This window comes from Glycine soja, chromosome 4, assembly GCF_004193775.1.
Source record: "Glycine soja cultivar W05 chromosome 4, ASM419377v2, whole genome shotgun sequence".
NCBI classification, from domain to species: domain Eukaryota; kingdom Viridiplantae; phylum Streptophyta; class Magnoliopsida; order Fabales; family Fabaceae; genus Glycine; species Glycine soja.
In genome coordinates, this window is record NC_041005.1 from 17,486,128 (window position 1) to 17,504,757 (window position 18,630).

The 18,630-nt window shown below is 36.5% G+C and overlaps 2 protein-coding genes across 2 annotated transcripts; one reads left to right on the top strand and one right to left on the bottom strand.

Annotated features, from left to right (window-relative positions):
• Positions 1-543: 543 nt before the first annotated feature.
• On the top strand, positions 544-2,441 carry LOC114410630 (protein MAIN-LIKE 2-like). Its single transcript, XM_028374585.1, has 5 exons — positions 544-768; positions 1,173-1,514; positions 1,599-1,922; positions 2,022-2,189; positions 2,346-2,441. The coding sequence occupies exons 1-5, from the start codon at positions 544-546 to the stop codon at positions 2,439-2,441; spliced, it is 1,155 nt and encodes a 384-aa protein (XP_028230386.1).
• Positions 2,442-15,932: 13,491 nt separating this feature from the next.
• LOC114410631 (protein MAIN-LIKE 2-like) lies at positions 15,933-16,483 on the bottom strand. The gene is made up of 2 exons (XM_028374587.1): positions 16,259-16,483; positions 15,933-16,148 (listed from the first exon to the last, which is right to left on the bottom strand). The coding sequence occupies exons 1-2, from the start codon at positions 16,481-16,483 to the stop codon at positions 15,933-15,935; spliced, it is 441 nt and encodes a 146-aa protein (XP_028230388.1).
• Positions 16,484-18,630: the final 2,147 nt, after the last annotated feature.

Genomic DNA, 18,630 nt, shown 5'->3' on the forward strand with positions numbered 1-18,630 from the left:
AAGTTGTTTATTTTTTTTAAAATTAAGTTGTGGATGTTTACTAATTAATTATTTTTACATTAGTTGTGTTTTTTTTTATAAATGAAGTTGTTTATTTTTTTTTTAAATTAAGTTGTGGATGTTTACTAATTAATTATTTTTACATTAGTTGTGTTTTTTTTATAAATGAAGTTGTTTATTTTTTTAAATTAAGTTGTGGATGTTTACTAATTAATTATTTTTACATTAGTTGTGTTTTTTTTATAAATGAAGTTGTTTATTTTTTTAAAAAAATTATGTTGTGTATGTTTTCAAATAATTTGATTTAAATTAGTCTTATTTGTTTATAAATAAACTTGTTTTATTTTTATAAAGAAAGTTGTGTATATTTTGACCAAAAAAATACGTGTTCCACATGATTTGCAGATCATGGCTAGAACACGAGGTTTAGGTCGTGCTATAGGTAGACTTATAGGCAGAGATAGACATGATGACCATGATGCAGTTGATGTTCTTGAGAGGCGTAGGCCTACTGCCTCAGCCCGTAGGCAACGGGTTCATCAGATGACTGCGGATGCACGTGATATGACTGAGGATGTTGTTGACATGACTGAGGATGTCCCTGATCTGGCTGAGGAGGCACCTAAGATGCGTGCGAACGTACAGAGTGCTGATGGTGTTGAGGGGTCAGATGCTGATGATGCTGAGGGATTCCCTGGTGGGCCACGTGACCCGTCAGTGCTGACATCATTTGCGGACCATGTTGCACACGCTGTTTGGAGTGGACATGTATTTTAATTTGTTAATTATTTATCATTGTTGATTTGTTTGTCATTAATTTTTTTGATAATTGTATAATTTGTACTTCAAATCAGGAATGTCCTGATTTGAAGTTGGTGTCACATGGGAGGAAGGTGACATTGATTGGGAGGCCAGTGCCTGAGATTGAAGGACTGGTTGGTGCCACAGGATTAAGTCCACTGATCGATTGTTCAGTTGTTACTGGCGATCCTGGACTTATATCCGCATTTGTGGAGAGGTGGCACAACGAGACCAGCACCTTCTGCCTTCCGGTAGGAGAGTTGATGATCACATTGGATGATGTGTCGTCACTCCTTCATTTTCCTATCACTGGCGCGTTGCACAGTTTTCATGCTCTTTCTACGGAGGAGGCGATATTTTTGCTGACATAGTTGCTTGAGGTGTCTACCGAGGAGGCTAGAGCCGAGACAGCACTAACACGTGGGGCATACGTACGACTAGGATGGGTTCGAGACATTTATGAGATGAGATGTCAGGTCCGGCGGTGGATTGTAGCAGCTCGTGCTTATCTGTTGCACCTGGTCGGTTGCTCTCTTTTTGCTAATAAGAGTGCAACATACATTCATGTGGTACACCTAGACGCTTTTCGTGACCTGGGTCAGAGTGGTGGTTATGCTTGGGGAGTTGTCGCGCTGGTTCATATGTATGACCAGTTAGATGAGGCTTCTAGGACCACCACACGACAGATTACGGGGTACCTGACTCTATTCCAGGTAAATTTTGTGTATTTTAATATGTTACGTTCGATTATGATTTAAACATGTTTTTATGTTATGTTAACCTCATTTTTTGTATAGTGCTGGATCTATGAGCACTTCCCTAGTGTGCACCAGTGCGTGACAGATGATACATACCAGGAGATGTCCCCACGTGTTTCTCGGTGGTTGACGTCGAAGGCGCACATGAAGGGAATCACCGGAGCACCTTACAGGGCACGTTGTGATGCTTTGACCATCACAGATGTGTCCTGGTTGCCGTACACTGAGCATCGGGGGGTTAGGGCCTTTGAGCTGATTTCATCATTCCAGGGTCAGCTGAGATGGGGTCCTATGGTGGTCACAGCTCGACCGGAGAGGGTGGTACGACAGTTTGGTTACATTCAGAGCATCCCTCCGCCGCCTGTTAGTGCTTGATTGTCACACGATGATATAGATGACAGCTGGATGCATTTTGTGGAGCACGTACTACATGTGGGTGAGCTTTGTCTAGTGCCTGGGTAGGTATATGCGGATTACATGGAGTGGTTTTTCCGCATATCTCACCCATTCATGATACCGACCCAGGCAGGTGACCAGCTTAGAGATGTACCAGCCGCAGACCCTGAGGACTACATACAGCCGCCCAGCCCCCAGGTTCCAGTGGCATTTGACCCACCTCGACATGCAATGGTAAGAATTTTTGCCCGTTTAATGTTTGATGAGTTGTTATTTATTTTAAATTTTATAATAAATGTTTTTAATGACTGTCATAGGATGATTACGACGGATATGAGGCGATTGCACAGAGGTTGGAGTGTGTGCTCAACCTTAGGATGGTCACTGCAGGCACTGAGTTATATGAGATTATGCAAGACTGCCAGAGGGGGAGCCAGTGCTGATGGAAGTGTCAGGGCTCGTCAAAGATGCCACACAGAGCATTGATTATTGTATTTATTTTTTGTTTTGTAGTTGACATGAATTTTTGTATTTGTTACACTTTTTAGTTTAATATAGTTGACTTGTTTTGCACAGTTTATTATTTTATGATATTAACTGACATATCGATTATGATTCCGATCGCGGTCCTTAAGCGAAGTTTTGGAGTGTTTTAATTTTTTTTAAAAAAGTGAACCTAAAATCATGAGTTTTGTTCGTAAGAATTACATTAAAAATAAATGTTTTTATAAAAGAGGCAGGAAATCCAAAAAAATAGGAATCAGATCCTTTTTTTGATGTTTAAGTACCCATGTTTAGGGTTTTTTTTCTGTGGGTGTGCGAGTGGCATAAGACAATGGAGGGCCGCTATTCCTCATGTTTGGACGTCAAAGAACCCAAAAAAATTATTCCCGTTCCCCGGTTCCGTCAAATAAAACCTAAAAACAAAGCCAGAAAATCCAAAAAAATAGGAATGAGACCCTTTTTCATGTTCAAGTACCCATGTTTGGGGTTTTTTCCGTGGGTGTGCGAGTGGCGTAAGACAATGGAGGGCCACTATTTCTCATGTTTGGACATCAAAGAAACCAAAAAAATTATTCTCGTTCCCCGATTCCATCAAATAACACCTAAAAACAGAGCCAGAAAATCCAAAAAAATAGGAATGAGACCCTTTTTCATGTTCAAGTACCCATGTTTGGGGTTTTTTTCTGTGGGTGTGTGAGTGGCGTAAGACAATGGAGGGCCACTATTTCTCATGTTTGGACGTTAAAGAACCCAAAAAAATTATTCCTGTTTCCCGGTTCCATCAAATAACACCTAAAAAAAGAGTGAGAAAATCCAAAAAAATAGGAATCCGACCCTTCTAAGTATGCGTAAGGTTTTAAGGTCAAACAATTAAAATAAATTATCTTTGGACCATTGAAACAACACATTGAACTTTATTATGGGATTTAAACACGCCGTAAACAGATAAAGGTTACATCAACAGAAAAGCAAAAAAATAAACATTGCATTCAGTTGTTTAGCGATGTCCCAGTCACCTCGTCTTCGATTTTCACAACATATTTAGTAAAGACAGCTAAAATTTCTATTGGTCCATATTTTTTCCAGTAGTTAGATTATACTAACACCTTCAGCAGTTCTTCGTTGGTCCTCAGCTCATTTATTTCATATTTTATAAGCGTATCTGAATAGTCAAAGTGACCTGGTTGACAGAAAAACAATCGTCTTACCGTTTGTGATTCATGAATTCCATGAGGGGGAATCCCTTTAGGTGCAACTTGCTTTATTAAATTCTTCAGTTCATCGATGGTACATGTTGAAGGAATTTGAAATTTCTTAGGATATTTTCCTGTGAACACGCATCCAACAAATTTGTTCTGCGGTGGCATGTTCCATTTCCCGTTGTAATACAGAATCGCGTCATGAGTACGGGGCATAGTGCGTTGAAGTAAGTTTATTATTCCATCTGGTGTTCTTCTAACGGTGCATAATAACTCAATCGAACCAACACAAGAAAATTGATCATTACACATTAACATTGTGTTGACATCGTCATCATTTATCAATTTCATACACTGAAAGCGAATTTGGTTATCTGTATCGGTGAATGACTTCCGGTAGTGAATTTCATCCAAAAATTGTTTGTCGGATAGCCGAAGGGTATTGTGTATTTTGGTTTTTAGGCTTGCAAAATCACAACTGTTTGGTACTCGAATGGGCACCAGAGTTGAAGTTTGAAAGTAAACGCCAGTATCATTGTGAATAATTGATCCATTTGGAAAAATGAAAGCCAACCTTGAGTTGACAATCGTCTGACTGCTAGTTTCTCCTAAAAATGCCATACTTTGTGTATCAATTGGGAGACTATGTGAAAGCTAGATAATGTGTGATTTATTAGCCGTGTCTGCTATATATATAGATGGTTGTGACCGAGCGATTGCTTCACTCTGTTTACAAAAAAATAGACACGCGTGAACATGTTTCGTGTTTATGTTTCCTTCAGAATGTGTAGTCAAGTCAGTCAATGTGTTGTCGCGCTCAAACTTTAATACGCATGCATGTCATTATGTGTTGTCAATTTTGACAATGATGTATGCTACACGCGTAAATGATTTTTGTTGGACCAACAATTTTTTTGTTTAACGAAACGAGTACTTAATAATATTAATTGGTTAGTAATGGCTTACAACAAATTATATCGCATAATGAATACAATTACATAAACAATGCATGTTTAGTCTTCATTTAGGTCGACATAGTGTCTTTTGAATGACATCAAGCTTGTGTATTGCTGCATTCTACTAATATATGGAGTTTTCCACTGCTTTGCTTGAGAATAACAATTGCTTGACTACAACAACGCTGGAGGCGGTAAGAGACAATGGTCTTTCAAATAAACCTGTTGTACATGAATAAAGATTATATCATGCGGTGGCCGTGTCAAATGAACCAGCGAAGTCATTGCATAATTGTTATACTAACTATATTCAATGTACCTGAACAAAATGATTTCCAAACACGTGACCGACACATATCATGCGGTGCCCAGAAGAATCAAGTGGTGGTTGACTTCTAAGAGGAAAAAATGTCATGCTTTGTTGTCGGGACAACGATACAAGGATTACGTTATACTGTGATGCAATCACATATCCCATCTCCGTTATACCCATCCACTTGTCCACACTAACCTGAATCAACCAAACATACACATGTAAGTAATTTAAAGTTTGTTATTAAAAAAATTAACCTAAAAACATACCTTCGAAAACCCATCAACAAGTCGGCACAACTTTAATTGTTCAAATCTCTCTGTGCCGCCGAAGAGGTTCATGTACTCATGCGACCACCTGCCAAGTTCTTTAATCAATTCATTACGCACTAACGGCCACGAATCTTCCCCCATACCTAATAAAGCGGCAATGGACCGATATCCATAGTTACCGTCTGCTTTCACATCCACAACGTCACGAATGAAACCTTGAATGAATGGCACAAATTGATCCAACATCGAGATGATCCTTGTTGGCTGAGGCGGTTCAGAACATGATGCACTACATTTGACTGGAGAGTTGCTGCTTTGAACAGAATGAAAAGCATCAACATACTCCCAGTAAGACGGATCACGCTTTGTGGATCTTTGACTTCTTTTCATCGGTTTCTTCGGTGCACCTTTAGTGTTGACCTTTGACGGAGGAGGGCACATAGAGTTATGATCAGGGTATGCAATTTCTCGAAGTTTACTCTTCAGAGTTACTTTGCCAGACACATCAAGTTCATCAAACCTTTTAGATATGGTCTCTATCTCTTCCTTGATGCTGACTTCCGTCTCACATAACCCTTGGTCTGAAAAGCAAAGTCTTCTCCAGAAAATATGGACTGACTCCACTGGGATGCTGCCAGCAGTATACCTAGAAAGCTCACATGCACAAGGAAGACCATGAGTGCTTCTCATCACACAACCACAAGAAGAGGGATTGTTGCTGAGATAACGTAGACGGCCAACCTCAGAAGCAATCTCATTTAAAGCGTCCCTTGAAACCATCCCAAGAAGCCTCTTGTATAAGGTTTTTTTTATATACATGCCCAACCACATGCGTACTGGTTTAAAAGGATGCTTTAATTTCAAAGTGTTGCAGCGTGATCATGTTGTTCATGGCATCCTAAACACTACATAGGTCTCCAACGCTATTTTGTAGTACTCTTTTGAGAGCCCAATAAGCTGATTCAACCTTACATTTAAAATACACAACAAACATGAAAATATACAACAATTAAATACCATTTATTAATAATCCTTACTAACAAATAAAATCAGTTCTTAATACCTGTTTGTTGTTGTGTTGCCTAGGTGCATGACCTTATTCGTCCATGCTGTAATAAATTTTTCCTTGTGGGAGATAATCCATGTGTCGTTAACATAGTTAATGAACATCGGTCAAGGCGAACAAGCAACTTGAAACTTCTGAAGTGACTCATGGAACTGGTGTTCGGACGGACAATCAACCAAAGTACCCCAGTTATCCATTACATAGTCCCACACATTTTTTTCACCGATTAAAGATTTGCACTTCGCCTTCACATTCTCATCGATATGAAACTTGTACAACAAATTTGTACACTCCGGGAACACAGTTTTCACTGCATTCATCAGTGCTAGGTCTCTGTCAGTGACAATAACAAAAGGGAGGTGATCGTTTCTTAAAAATAGGTCTCGAAATCGTTCCAAAGCCCATACAATATTATTAACACGCTCAGCCTCCAGATATGCAAACCTAGCAGAGAATGTCATCGTCGTTGATGTCACTCCAACAAAGTCAAGTAGTGGGAGTTTGTACCTGTTTGTTTTGTAGGTACTGTCTATAAAAAAACACCAGATGACATGCATTGCATAACTTTACTGCATCTGGGTGACACCAAAACAGATCACACACCACAAGTTCATCCTTCAATCTATGCCAATGAATGTATTGATCACGTTTGAGAAGCTTCATCAGATGTTGCATTTCGGTATCAGCTCCTCTTATTGAAGAACGATATGCACTTCTTGCATTGTAAATTTGCTTTATCATGGTGCAACTGTTGGCATTGTGTTCCTTCAACGTTAGCAAGATGTTTTTTGGTTTCACCATCGACTTTGTCATATCAGCAATAATTTTCTTTTCATCCTTAGTCAATTGCCCAGCGTATGGATGTGCAACTAAGGACTTGGCCAATTCATGATTGTGAATCCCACATATCAACTTCACCATCCAACCTTCCCCTCCATGCACTGATTTCCCACAAAGCCTGAAGGGACAACCACATTTCCTACTCCCAATGTCTTTTCTAACGAATTCTTTATTCCTACACTTGTACGTACCACTCCTTTCACACCTAATTAAGACAAATGAACTTCTTCCTCTGCTACCGGTAGCTGTGTCAGACCTCATAATCACTGCAACAAATCCATTTTCATGGGCAACTGTTCGAGCCCATTGCAAAACATCATCTCGAGTACCGAATACCTACAATGCAACCCAAACATATTAATTTTTATACAAAACATCAATTCAACCAAATGACTCAAATTATCTATGATTACCTGAGACGTATTAAAAGCATTTGAACAATTGACATGTGGTTTATTCACCCCACATTCTTCTTCATTATCATAATCATAATCCATATGAACTTCTTGTGACATCGCATAGTCATACCTCCATTGATCTTCGTCCATCTTAAGGACATATGCATCATACACAAGTACATTCAAATTATCATATAACCACATCCAAAAATTTACTACATATTAACTAACAAACATATTAACAGGACATATGCATCATACAAAAGTATATTCAAATTATCATATAACCACATCCACAAATTGACTACATATTAACTAACAAACATATTAACAACTTATACAAATATATTCTAAATTTATAACTACATTATTTACTTAAACTAAACTTAACACTATATTAAACAACTAATAAAACATTTTTCTACTACAACAAAATACAATTATGTTACCTAAATCATTTAATATTATACCAAAATCATTATACCCGATTAAACCAATTATATCCACAATTAAAAATACAGATATTAATGATAATATATATATATATATATATATATATATATATATATATATATATATGTATAAATATATAAATTTTAAAGCAGAATTAAAAAAATTTGTTAATAAACTGAGCATAGTAACTTTCGGAAGAACTTCTTCCAAAAATTCAACATTCTCATTCTAAAACTACTTCCTCCTGTAGTAAAAAGTTATTTTGGAAATAGCTTTTTACTGTTCATCTTCCTTAAACAACTACCCAGAAAACGCAAAAAAAAAAACCGATAAATGCGTACCTCTGACGAAATACGAACAACAACGACTAAAACAACTTCAAACACGAAACAACTGCTTCACGAGACCACCAAATCGCTTGTTACAGAACTTCTAATTCACGGGACCACCAGAAAAGCTTTTTACGGAAAGGGATAACAATAGCAAGAAGACGGGGATGAAGGTGAAAGCGCAGTAACTTTAAAGAAAACAACCAGGGGCAAAATCATCATTACATATACATTAAATATTATTTTATTTTTAGTTATTATTATAAAATGAAATTTATTTTACTTCACGTTGTTATAAAATTATAATTATTTTTTTATTATATATTAAGTTTTGTAATACAAATTAAATGTTATCATAATAAATATTTTATATTTTTTATAAAATATACGAATTAATTAATTTTTATGATTTAAATTATACTAAATTGTCACACAAATTATTATTTACATTTACATGCGTGTAAAAAAGGAATTACAAATATTAGTCATAATTTTGTTCACTAATAATAATTTATGTATAATAATATTATTTATTTTATAACTTAATTTATTTATTAAAATAAAATAATTAGAAAAATACAGCATTTTAAAAAAAGCAAACAAAATAACTTCCGGAACAACCTTCTTCCAGAAGAAGAAGAAAGTATTCCGAAAGACCATTTTTTCGGAAAACTTTCGGAAGACACTTCTTTCGGAACATTTTCTGGAGTTCTTCCGGAAGTCCACCTTCTTCTTCCGGAAGTTTTCCGGAAAAAGGGTCTTCCGGAAGACTTCCGAAAAAAGTGTCTTCAGGAAATAGCCTTCACAAATGGGCACAATTGCCCATTCACTGTTTGCTGGGTGCCCCAGCAATTTTGATGGGTGCACGTAGCAACTCCCCAAGCTAAAAGTGAAAGTGAAGAGGCTGTAGCTGGAGTTGCTACGTGCACGCAGCAATATTGCTGGGGCACCCAGCAAACAGTGAATAGGCCATTTTGCCCTTCTGCGAAGCCTGTATCCGGAAGACCCTTCTTTCAGAAAAATTCCGGAAGACGTCACTACGGAAAACTCCCGGAAGAACCTTCTTCTGGAAGAAGAAGGTGGGCTTCCGGAAGAACTCCAGAATACGTTCCAGAAGGATGTGTTCCGGAATTTTTTCGAAAGAAGGGTCTTCCGGAAGAAGGTTCTTCCGAAAATAATTTTATGTGATTTTTTTAAAATGCAATATTTTTATAATAATTTAATTTTAATAAATAAATTATGTTATAAAATAAATAATATCATTATACATAAATTATCAGTAAACATAATTATGACTAATATTTGTAATTCCTTTTTTACGCGCATGTAAATTTAAATAATAATTTGTATGACAATTTAGTATAATTTGAATCATAAAAATTAATTAATTCGTATATTTTATAAAAAATATAAAATATTTATTACGATAACATTTAATTTGTATTACAAAACTTAATATATAATAAAAAAATAATTTTAATTTTATAACAATGTGAAGTAAAAATAAATTTCATTTTATAATAATAACTAAAAATAAAATAATATTTAATGCATATTTAATGACGATTTTGCCCCTGTGTTGTTTTCTTTAAATTTACTGCGTTGCTTTTCTATTTTACACCTTTCGATTTCACCTTCATCCCCCTCTTCTTGCTATTGCTATCCTTTTTTGTACAAAGCTTTTGAAGATTTGGTGGTCCCGTGAAGTAGTTGTTCCGTATTTGAAGTTGTGTTAGTCGTTGTTGTTCCTATTTCGTCGGAGGTACGCATTTATCGATTTTTTTTGCGTTTTCTGGGTAGATGTTTAGAGAAGATGAACAGTAAAAAGTTATTCGCAGAAAAACTTTAAACTACAGGAGGAAGTAGTTCTGGAATGAGAATTATGAATTTCCGGAAGTACTTCTTCCGGAATGTTAGTTTATTAACAAATTTTTTTAATTCTATTTTAAAATTTATATATATATATATATATATATATATATATATATATTATCATTTATAATATCTGTATTTTCAATTGTGGATAATTGGTTTAATTAGGTATAATGATTTTGGTATAATATTAAATGATTTAGGTAACATAATTGTATTTTGTTGTAGTAGAAAAATGTTTTATTAGTTGTTTATTATAGTGTTAAGTTTAGTTTAAGTAAATAATGTAGTTATAAATTTAGAGTGTATTTGTATTAGTTGTTAATATGTTTGTTAGTTAATATGTAGTCAATTTTTGGATGTGGTTATATGAAAATTTGAATGTACTTGTGTATGATGCATATGTCCTGTTAATATGTTTGTTAGTTAATTTGTTGTAAATTTTTGGATGTGGTTATATCATAATTTGAATGTACTTGTGTATGATGTATATGTCCTTAAGATGGACGAAGATCAATGGACGTATGACTATACGATGTCACAAGAAGTTCATATGGATTATGATTATGATAATGAAGAAGAATGTGGTGTGAATAAACCACATGTTGATTTTTCAAATGCTTTTAATACGTCTCAGGAAATCATGTTGATTAGTTTGAGTCATTTGGTTGAATAGATGTTTTGTATAAAAATTAATATGTTGGGGTTGCGTTGTAGGTATTTGGTACTCGAGATGATGTTTTGCAATGGGCTCGAACAGTTGCCCATGAAAATGGATTATGAGGTCTGACACAGCTACCGGTAGCAGAGGAAGAAGTTCATTTGTCTTAATTGGGTGTGAAAGGAGTGGTATGTACAAGTATGGGAATAAAGAATTCGTTAGAAAAGACACTGGGAGTAGGAAATGTGGTTGTCCCTTCAGGCTTTGTAGGAAACCAGTCCATGGAGGGGAAGGTTGGATGATGAAGTTGATCTGTGGGATTCACAATCATGAATTGGCCAAGTCCTTAGTTGGACATCCATATGCTGGGCAATTGACTAAGGATGAAAAGAAAATTATTGCTGATATGAAAAAGTCGATGGTGAAACCAAAAAACATCTTGCTAACGTTGAAGGAACACAATACCAATAGTTGCACCACGATAAAGCAAATTTACAATGCAAGAAGTGCATATCGTTCTTCAATAAGAGGAGCTGATACCGAAATGCAACATCTGATGAAGCTTCTCAAACGTGATCAATACATTCATTGGCATAGATTGAAGGATGAACTTGTGGTGCGTGATCTGTTTTGGTGTCACCCAGATGCAGTAAAGTTATGCAATGCATGTCATCTGGTGTTTTTTATAGACAGTACCTACAAAACAAACAGGTACAAACTCCCACTACTTGACTTTGTTGGGGTGACACCAACAACGATGACATTCTCTGCTGGGTTTGCTTATCTAGAGGCTGAGCGTGTTAATAATATTGTATGGGCTTTGGAACAATTTCGAGGCCTATTTTTAAGAAACGATCGCCTCCTTGTTGTTATTGTCATTGACAGAGACCTAGTACTGATGAATGCAGTGAAAATTGTGTTCCCGGAGTGTACAAATTTGTTGTGCAGGTTTCATATCGATAAGAATGTGAAGGCAAAGTGCAAATCTTTAATCGGTCAAAAAAATGACAGGGACTATGTAATGGATAACTGGGGTACTTTGGTTGATTGTCCGTCCGAACACCAGTTCGCTGAGTCACTTCAGAAGTTTCAAATTGCTTGTTCGCCTTGGCCAATGTTCGTTGACTATGTTAACGACACATGGATTATCCCCCACAAGGAAAAATTTATTATAGCATGGACGAATAAGGTCATGCACCTAGGCAACACAACAACAAACAGGTATTAAGACCGTCTACGTTATCTCGGCAACAATCACTCTTCTTATGGTTGTGTGATGAGAAGCACGCACGGTCTTCCTTGTGCATGTGAGCTTTCTAGGTATATTGTTGGCAGCATCCCAGTGGAGTCAGTCCATATTTTCTGGAGGAGACTTTGCTTTTCAGACCAAGGGTTATGTGAGGCGGAAGTCAGCATCAAGGAAGAGATTGAGACCATATCTGAAAGGTTTGACGAACTTGATGTGTCTGGCAAAGTAACTCTGAAGAGTAAACTTTGAGAAATTGCATACCCTGATCAGAACTCTATGTGCCCTCCTCCATCAAAGGTCAACACTAAAGGTGCATCGAAGAAACAGATGAAAAGAAGTCAAAGATCCACAAAGCGTGATCCGTCTAACTGGGAGTATGTTGATGCTTTTCATTCTGTTCAAAGCAGCAACTCTTCAGTCAAACGTAGTGCATCATGTTCTGAACTGCCTCAACCTACAAGGATAATCCCGATGTTGGATCAATTTGCGCCATTCATTCAAGGTTTCATTCGTGACGTTGTGGATGTGAAAGCGGACGGTAACTGTGGATATCGGTCCATTGCCGCTTTATTAGGTATGGGGGAAGATTCATGGCCGTTAGTGCGTAACGAATTGATTAAAGAACTTGGCAGGTGGTCACATGAGTACATGAACCTCTTTGGTGGCATAGAGAGACTTGAACAATTAAAGTTGTCCCTACTTATTGATGGGTTTTCCAAGGTATGTTTTTAGGTTAATTTTTTTAATAACAAACTTTAAATTACTCACATGTGTATGTTTGCTTGATTCAGGTTAGTGTGGACAAGTGGATGGATATAACGGAGATGGGATATGTGATTGCATCACGGTATAACGTAATCCTTGTATCGTTGTCCCGACAACAAAGCATGAAATGCATGCGTATTAAAGTTTGAGCGCGACACCACATTGACTGACTTGACTACACATTCTGAAGGAAACATAAACACGAAACATGTTCACGCGTGTCTATTTTTTTGTAAACAAAGTGAAGCAATTTGTCAGTGACAACCATGTATGTATATGAGACACGACTAATAAATCACACATTATCTTGGTTTCACATAGTCTCCCAATTGATACACAAAGTGTGGCATTTTTAGGAGAAACTAGCAGTCAGACGATTGTCAACTCAAGGTTGGGTTTCATTTTTCCAAATGGATCGATTATTCACAATGATACTGGGGTTTACTTCCAAACTTCAACTCCGGTGCCCATTCGAGTACCAAATAGTTGTGATTTTGCAAGCCTAAAAATCAGAATACACAATACCCTTCAGCTCTCCGACAAACAATTTTTAGATGAAATTCACTACCGGAAGCCATTCACCCATACAGGTAACCAAATTCGCTTTCAGTGTATGAAATTGATAAATGATGACGATGTCAACACAATGTTAATGTGTAATGATCAATTTTCGTGTGTTGGTCCGATTGAGTTATTATGTACTGTTGGAAGAACACCAGATGGAGTAATAAGCTTACTTCAACGCACTATACCCCGTACTCATGACGTGATCCTATATTACAACGGGAAATGGAACATGCCACCACAGAACAAATTTGTTGGATGCGCGTTCACAGGAAAAAATCCTAAGAAATTTCAAATTCCTTTAACATGTACCATTGATGAACTGAAGGATTTAATAAAGCAAGTTGCACCTAAAGGGATTCCCCCTCTTGGAATTCACGAATCACAAACGGTAAGACGATTATTTTTCCGCCAACCAGGTCGCTTTGAGTATTCAGATAAGCTTATAAAATATGAAATTAATGAGCTGAAGACCAACGAAGAACTGTTGAAGGTGTTAGTACAATCTAACTACTGGAAAAAATATGGACCAATAGAAATTTTAGCTGTCTTTGCTAAATATGTTGTGAAATTCGAAGACGAGGTGACTGCGACATCGCTAAACGACTTAAAAACTTCGTACCCCATTGCCCAGAGGCTCTTCGCTATGCGAAGGTATGGGGGAGGGATGTTGTACGCAGCCTTACCCTTGCATATGCAAAGAGGCTGTTTATTTTTTTGCTTTTTCGTTGATGTAAACTTTATCTGTTTACGGTGTGTTTAAATCCCATAATAAAGTTCAATGTGTTATTTCAATGGTCCAAAGATAATTTTTTTTAATTGTTTGACCTTCAAACCTTACGCATACTTACAAGGGTCCGATTCCTATTTTTTTGGATTTTTTGCCTCTTTTTTTAGGTTTTATTTGATGGAACCAGGCAACAGAACTAATTTTTTTGGGTTCTTTGACGTACAAACATGAAAAATAACGCCCCTCCAATGTCTTACAGCACTCGCACACCCACGAAAAAAAATCCCAAACATGGGTACTTAAACATAAAAAAAGGGTTTGATTCCTATTTTTTTGGATTTTATGCCTCTTTTTTTAGGTGTTATTTGATGGAACCAGGTAACAGAAATAATTTTTTTGAGTTCTTTGACGTCCAAACATGACAAATAGCTTCCCTCCAATGTCTTATGGCACTCGCACACCCACGAAAAAAACCCCAAACATGGGTACTTAAACATAAAAAAGGGTCTGATTCCTATTTTTTTGGATTTTCTGCCTCTTTTTTTAGGTGTTATTTGATGGAACCAGGGAACGGAAATAATTTTTTTGGGTTCTTTGACGTCCAAACATGACAAATAGCACCCCTCCAATGTCTTACGGCACTCGCACACCCACGAAAAAAAACCCCAAACATGGGTACTTAAACATAAAAAAAGGGTCTGATTCCTATTTTTTTGGATTTGCTACCTCTTTTTTTAGGTGTTATTTGATGGAACCAGGGAACAACAATAATTTTTTTGGGTTCTTTGACGTCCAAACATGACAAATAGCGCCCCTCCGATGTCTTACGCCACTCGCACACCCATAAAAAAAGAACCCCAAACATGGGTACTTAAACATAAAAAAAAGGATCTAATTCCTATTTTTTTGGATTTTCTGCCTCTTTTCTAAAAAAAATTATTTTTAATGTAATTCTTACGAATGAAACTCATGATTTTAGCTTCACTTTATTTAAAAAAAAATTAAAACAGTCCAAAACTTCGCTTAAGGACCAGGATCGGAATCAGAATCAATACGTCAGTTAATATCATAAAATAATAAACTGTGCAAAACAAGTCAACTATATTAAACTAAAAAGTGTAACAAATACAAAAAGTCATGTCAACTACAAAAAAAAATAAATACAATAATCAATGCTCTGTGCGTCGTCTTTGTCGAGCCTTGACACTTCCATCTGCAATGGCACCCCCTCTGGCGATCGTGAGGCAATCCTGCATAATATCATATAACTCTGTGCCTGCAGTGACCATTCTAAGGTTGAACACACGCTCCAACCTTTGTGCGATCGCCTTATAGCCGTCGTAATCATCCTATAACAGTCATTAAAAACATTTATTATAAAATTTAAAATAAATAACAATTCATCAAACATTAAACGCGCAAATAATCTTACCACTGCATGTGGAGGGGGGTCAAATGCCACTGGAACCTGGGGGCTGGGCGGCTGCATGTACTCCTCAGGGTCTGCGGCAGGTGCATCTCTGGGTTGGTCACCTTCCTGGGTCGGTATCATGAATGGGTGAGATATCCAGAAAAAATACTCCATGTAATCCGCAAATACCTGCCCAGGCACTAGACAAAGCTCACTCACAGCTAGTACGTGGTCCGCGAAATGCATCCACTTGTCATCTATATCATCATGTGACAATGAAGCACTAACAGGCGGCGGAGGGATGCTCTGAATGTAACCAAACTGCCGTAGCACCCTCTTCGGTCGAGCTGTGACCACCATAGGACCCTATCTCAACTGACCTTAGAATGATGAAATCAGCTCAAAGGCCCTAACCCCCGATGCTCAGTGTATGGCAACCAAGACACATCTGTGACGGTCAAAGCATCACAACGTGCCCGGTACGGTGCTCCTGTGATTCCCTTCATATGTACCTTCGACGTCAGCCACCGGGAAGCACATGGGGACGTCTCCTGGTATGCATCATCTGTGACGCACTGATGCACACTAGGAAAGTGCTCATAGATCCCGCACTACAAAAAAAAAAAGAGTTTAACATAACATAAAAGCATGTTTAAATCATAATTGAACATAACATATTTAAAAACAAAAAATTTACCTATAATAGAGTCAGGTACCCTACAATTTGTCGTGTAGTGGTCTTAGAAGCTTCATCTAACTGGTCATACATATGAACCAGCGCGGCAATTGCCCAAGCATAACCACCACTCTGACCCAGGTCGCGAAAAGCGTCTAAGTGCACCACATGAACATATGTTGCACTCTTATTAGCAAAAAGAAGGCAACTGACCAGGTGCAACAGATAAGCATGAGCTGCTACAATCCACCGTCGAGCCTGACATCTCATCTCATAGATGTCTCGAACCCATCCCAATCGTACGTATGCCCCACTTCATCGTGCTGTCTCGGCTCTAGCCTCCTCAGCAGACACCTCAAGTGTGATCGTCAACTCTTCTACCGGAAGGTGGAAGGTGCTGGTCTCGCTGTGCCACCTCTCCACAAATGCGGATATAAGTCCAGGATCGCCAGTAACAACTGAACACCTGATCAGTGAACTTAATCCTGTGGCACCAACCAGTCCTTCAATCTCAAGCACTGGCCTCCTAATCAATGTCACCTTCCTTCCATGTGACACCAACTTCAACTCAGGACGTTCTTGATTTGAAGTACAAATTATACAATTATAAAAAAAAATTAATGACAAACAAATCAACAATGACAAATAATTAACAAATTAAAATACCTATCCACTCCAAACGGTGTGTGCAACATGGTCTGCAAATGATGTCAGCACTGATGGGTCACGTGGCCCACCTGGGAATCCCTCAGCATCATCAGCATGTGACCCCTCAGCACCATCATCACCCTGTACGTCCCCAGTCATCTCAGGTGCATCCTCAGCCATATCAGGGACATCCTCAGTCATGTCAGGAACATCTTGAGTCATCTGATGAACCCGTTGCCTACGGGCTGATGCAGTAGGCCTACGCCTCTCGGGAACATCAACTGCATCATGGTCATCCTGTCTATCTCTGCCTATAACTCTACCTATAACACGACCTAAACCTCGTGTTTTAGCCATGATCTGGAAATCATGTGAAACACGTATTTTTTTCGGTCAAAACATACACAACTTTCTTTATAAAAATAAAACAAGTTTATTTATAAAAAAATATGACTAATTTAAATAAAATTATTTGAAAACACACACAACATAATTTTAAAAAAAATAAACAACTTCATTTATAAAAAAAATACAACTAATGTAAAAATAATTAATTAGTAAACATCCTCAACTTAATTTATAAAAAAATTATAAAAATAAAACAAGTTTAATTATAAAAAAAATAAGACTAATTTAAATAAAATTATTTGAAAACACACACAACATAATTTTAAAAAAAAATAAACAACTTCATTTATAAAAAAAACACAACTAATGTAAAAATAATTAATTAGTAAACATCCACAACTTAATTTTAAAAAAAATAAACAACTTCATTTATAAAAAAAACACAACTAATGTAAAAATAATTAATTAGTAAACATACACAACTAAAATTATAAATAAAAATTAAACAAAAATGGAAAAAAAATTTCAAAACATACACAACTTAATTTATATCATTTATAAAAAAATAGTATTTAAAAAAATTTTCCAAAACACACACAACTTAATTTATAAAAATAAACAACTTCATTTATAAACAAAAAACATAACTAATTTAAAATTAAATAATTAGTAAAATACTCAACTAAAATCATATAAAAAATAAACAAAACCAATTAACAAAAATTACAAAACATACACAACTTAAATTATACAAATAACCAACTTTATTTATAAATAAAATACACTAATTTAAAAAAAGCAATAAACTAAAACACACACAACTTAATTTATAACAATAAACAACTTCATTTATAAAAAAAAACACAAATAATTTAAAAATAAATATTTAGTAAACATACACAATTTAAATTATAAAAAGAAGCAACTTCATTTGTCATGAAAAAGCCAAACCTCATTTTTTTATAACATTTAAAAAACATACACCTACTTAATTCATAAAAATAAAATAATCATTCATTTAAAAAAACAAAAAAATATTTTTAAAAAAAAAAACTTCCGGAAGAAGTGGCTCTTCTGGAAAGTTCTTCCAGAATATTCAAAGGGCATCCGGAAGAACCCTTCTTCCAGAAAGTTTCCAGAAGAGGGTGTTCAGGAAGATTTCCGGAAGAAGTGATCTTCCGGATGACCTTTCGTTACTTTCAGAAGAACCCTTCTTCCAAAAATTTTCCGAAACACCTTCTTCCGGAAGTTCCGGAAAAAGCCTTCGCGGTTCTTCCGGAAGACGCCACTGTAACCACTCCTTTCCCCATTTTTTTCGGCGTCTTCTACCCTAAGGTTCCACTATCCTAGCCTTAATGCTACAACTACGCTGCATAATAAAAGCAATGTCAAGTTAGGGACACCTACCTCGAAGGATTTGC

Excerpts from the sequence above, each read along its gene's own strand:
- LOC114410630 (XM_028374585.1), top strand. The coding sequence starts at position 544 with ATGACTGCGGATGCACGTGATATGACTGAGGATGTTGTTGACATGACT. Across the intron at positions 1,515-1,598 it reads GGTACCTGACTCTATTCCAG|TGCTGGATCTATGAGCACTT; the intron begins GTAAATTTTGTG and ends TTTTTTGTATAG. Across the intron at positions 1,923-2,021 it reads AGAGCATCCCTCCGCCGCCT|GTATATGCGGATTACATGGA; the intron begins GTTAGTGCTTGA and ends GTGCCTGGGTAG.
- LOC114410631 (XM_028374587.1), bottom strand. The coding sequence starts at position 16,483 with ATGAGATGTCAGGCTCGACGGTGGATTGTAGCAGCTCATGCTTATCTG. Across the intron at positions 16,149-16,258 it reads AGACCACTACACGACAAATT|TGCGGGATCTATGAGCACTT; the intron begins GTAGGGTACCTG and ends TTTTTTTTGTAG.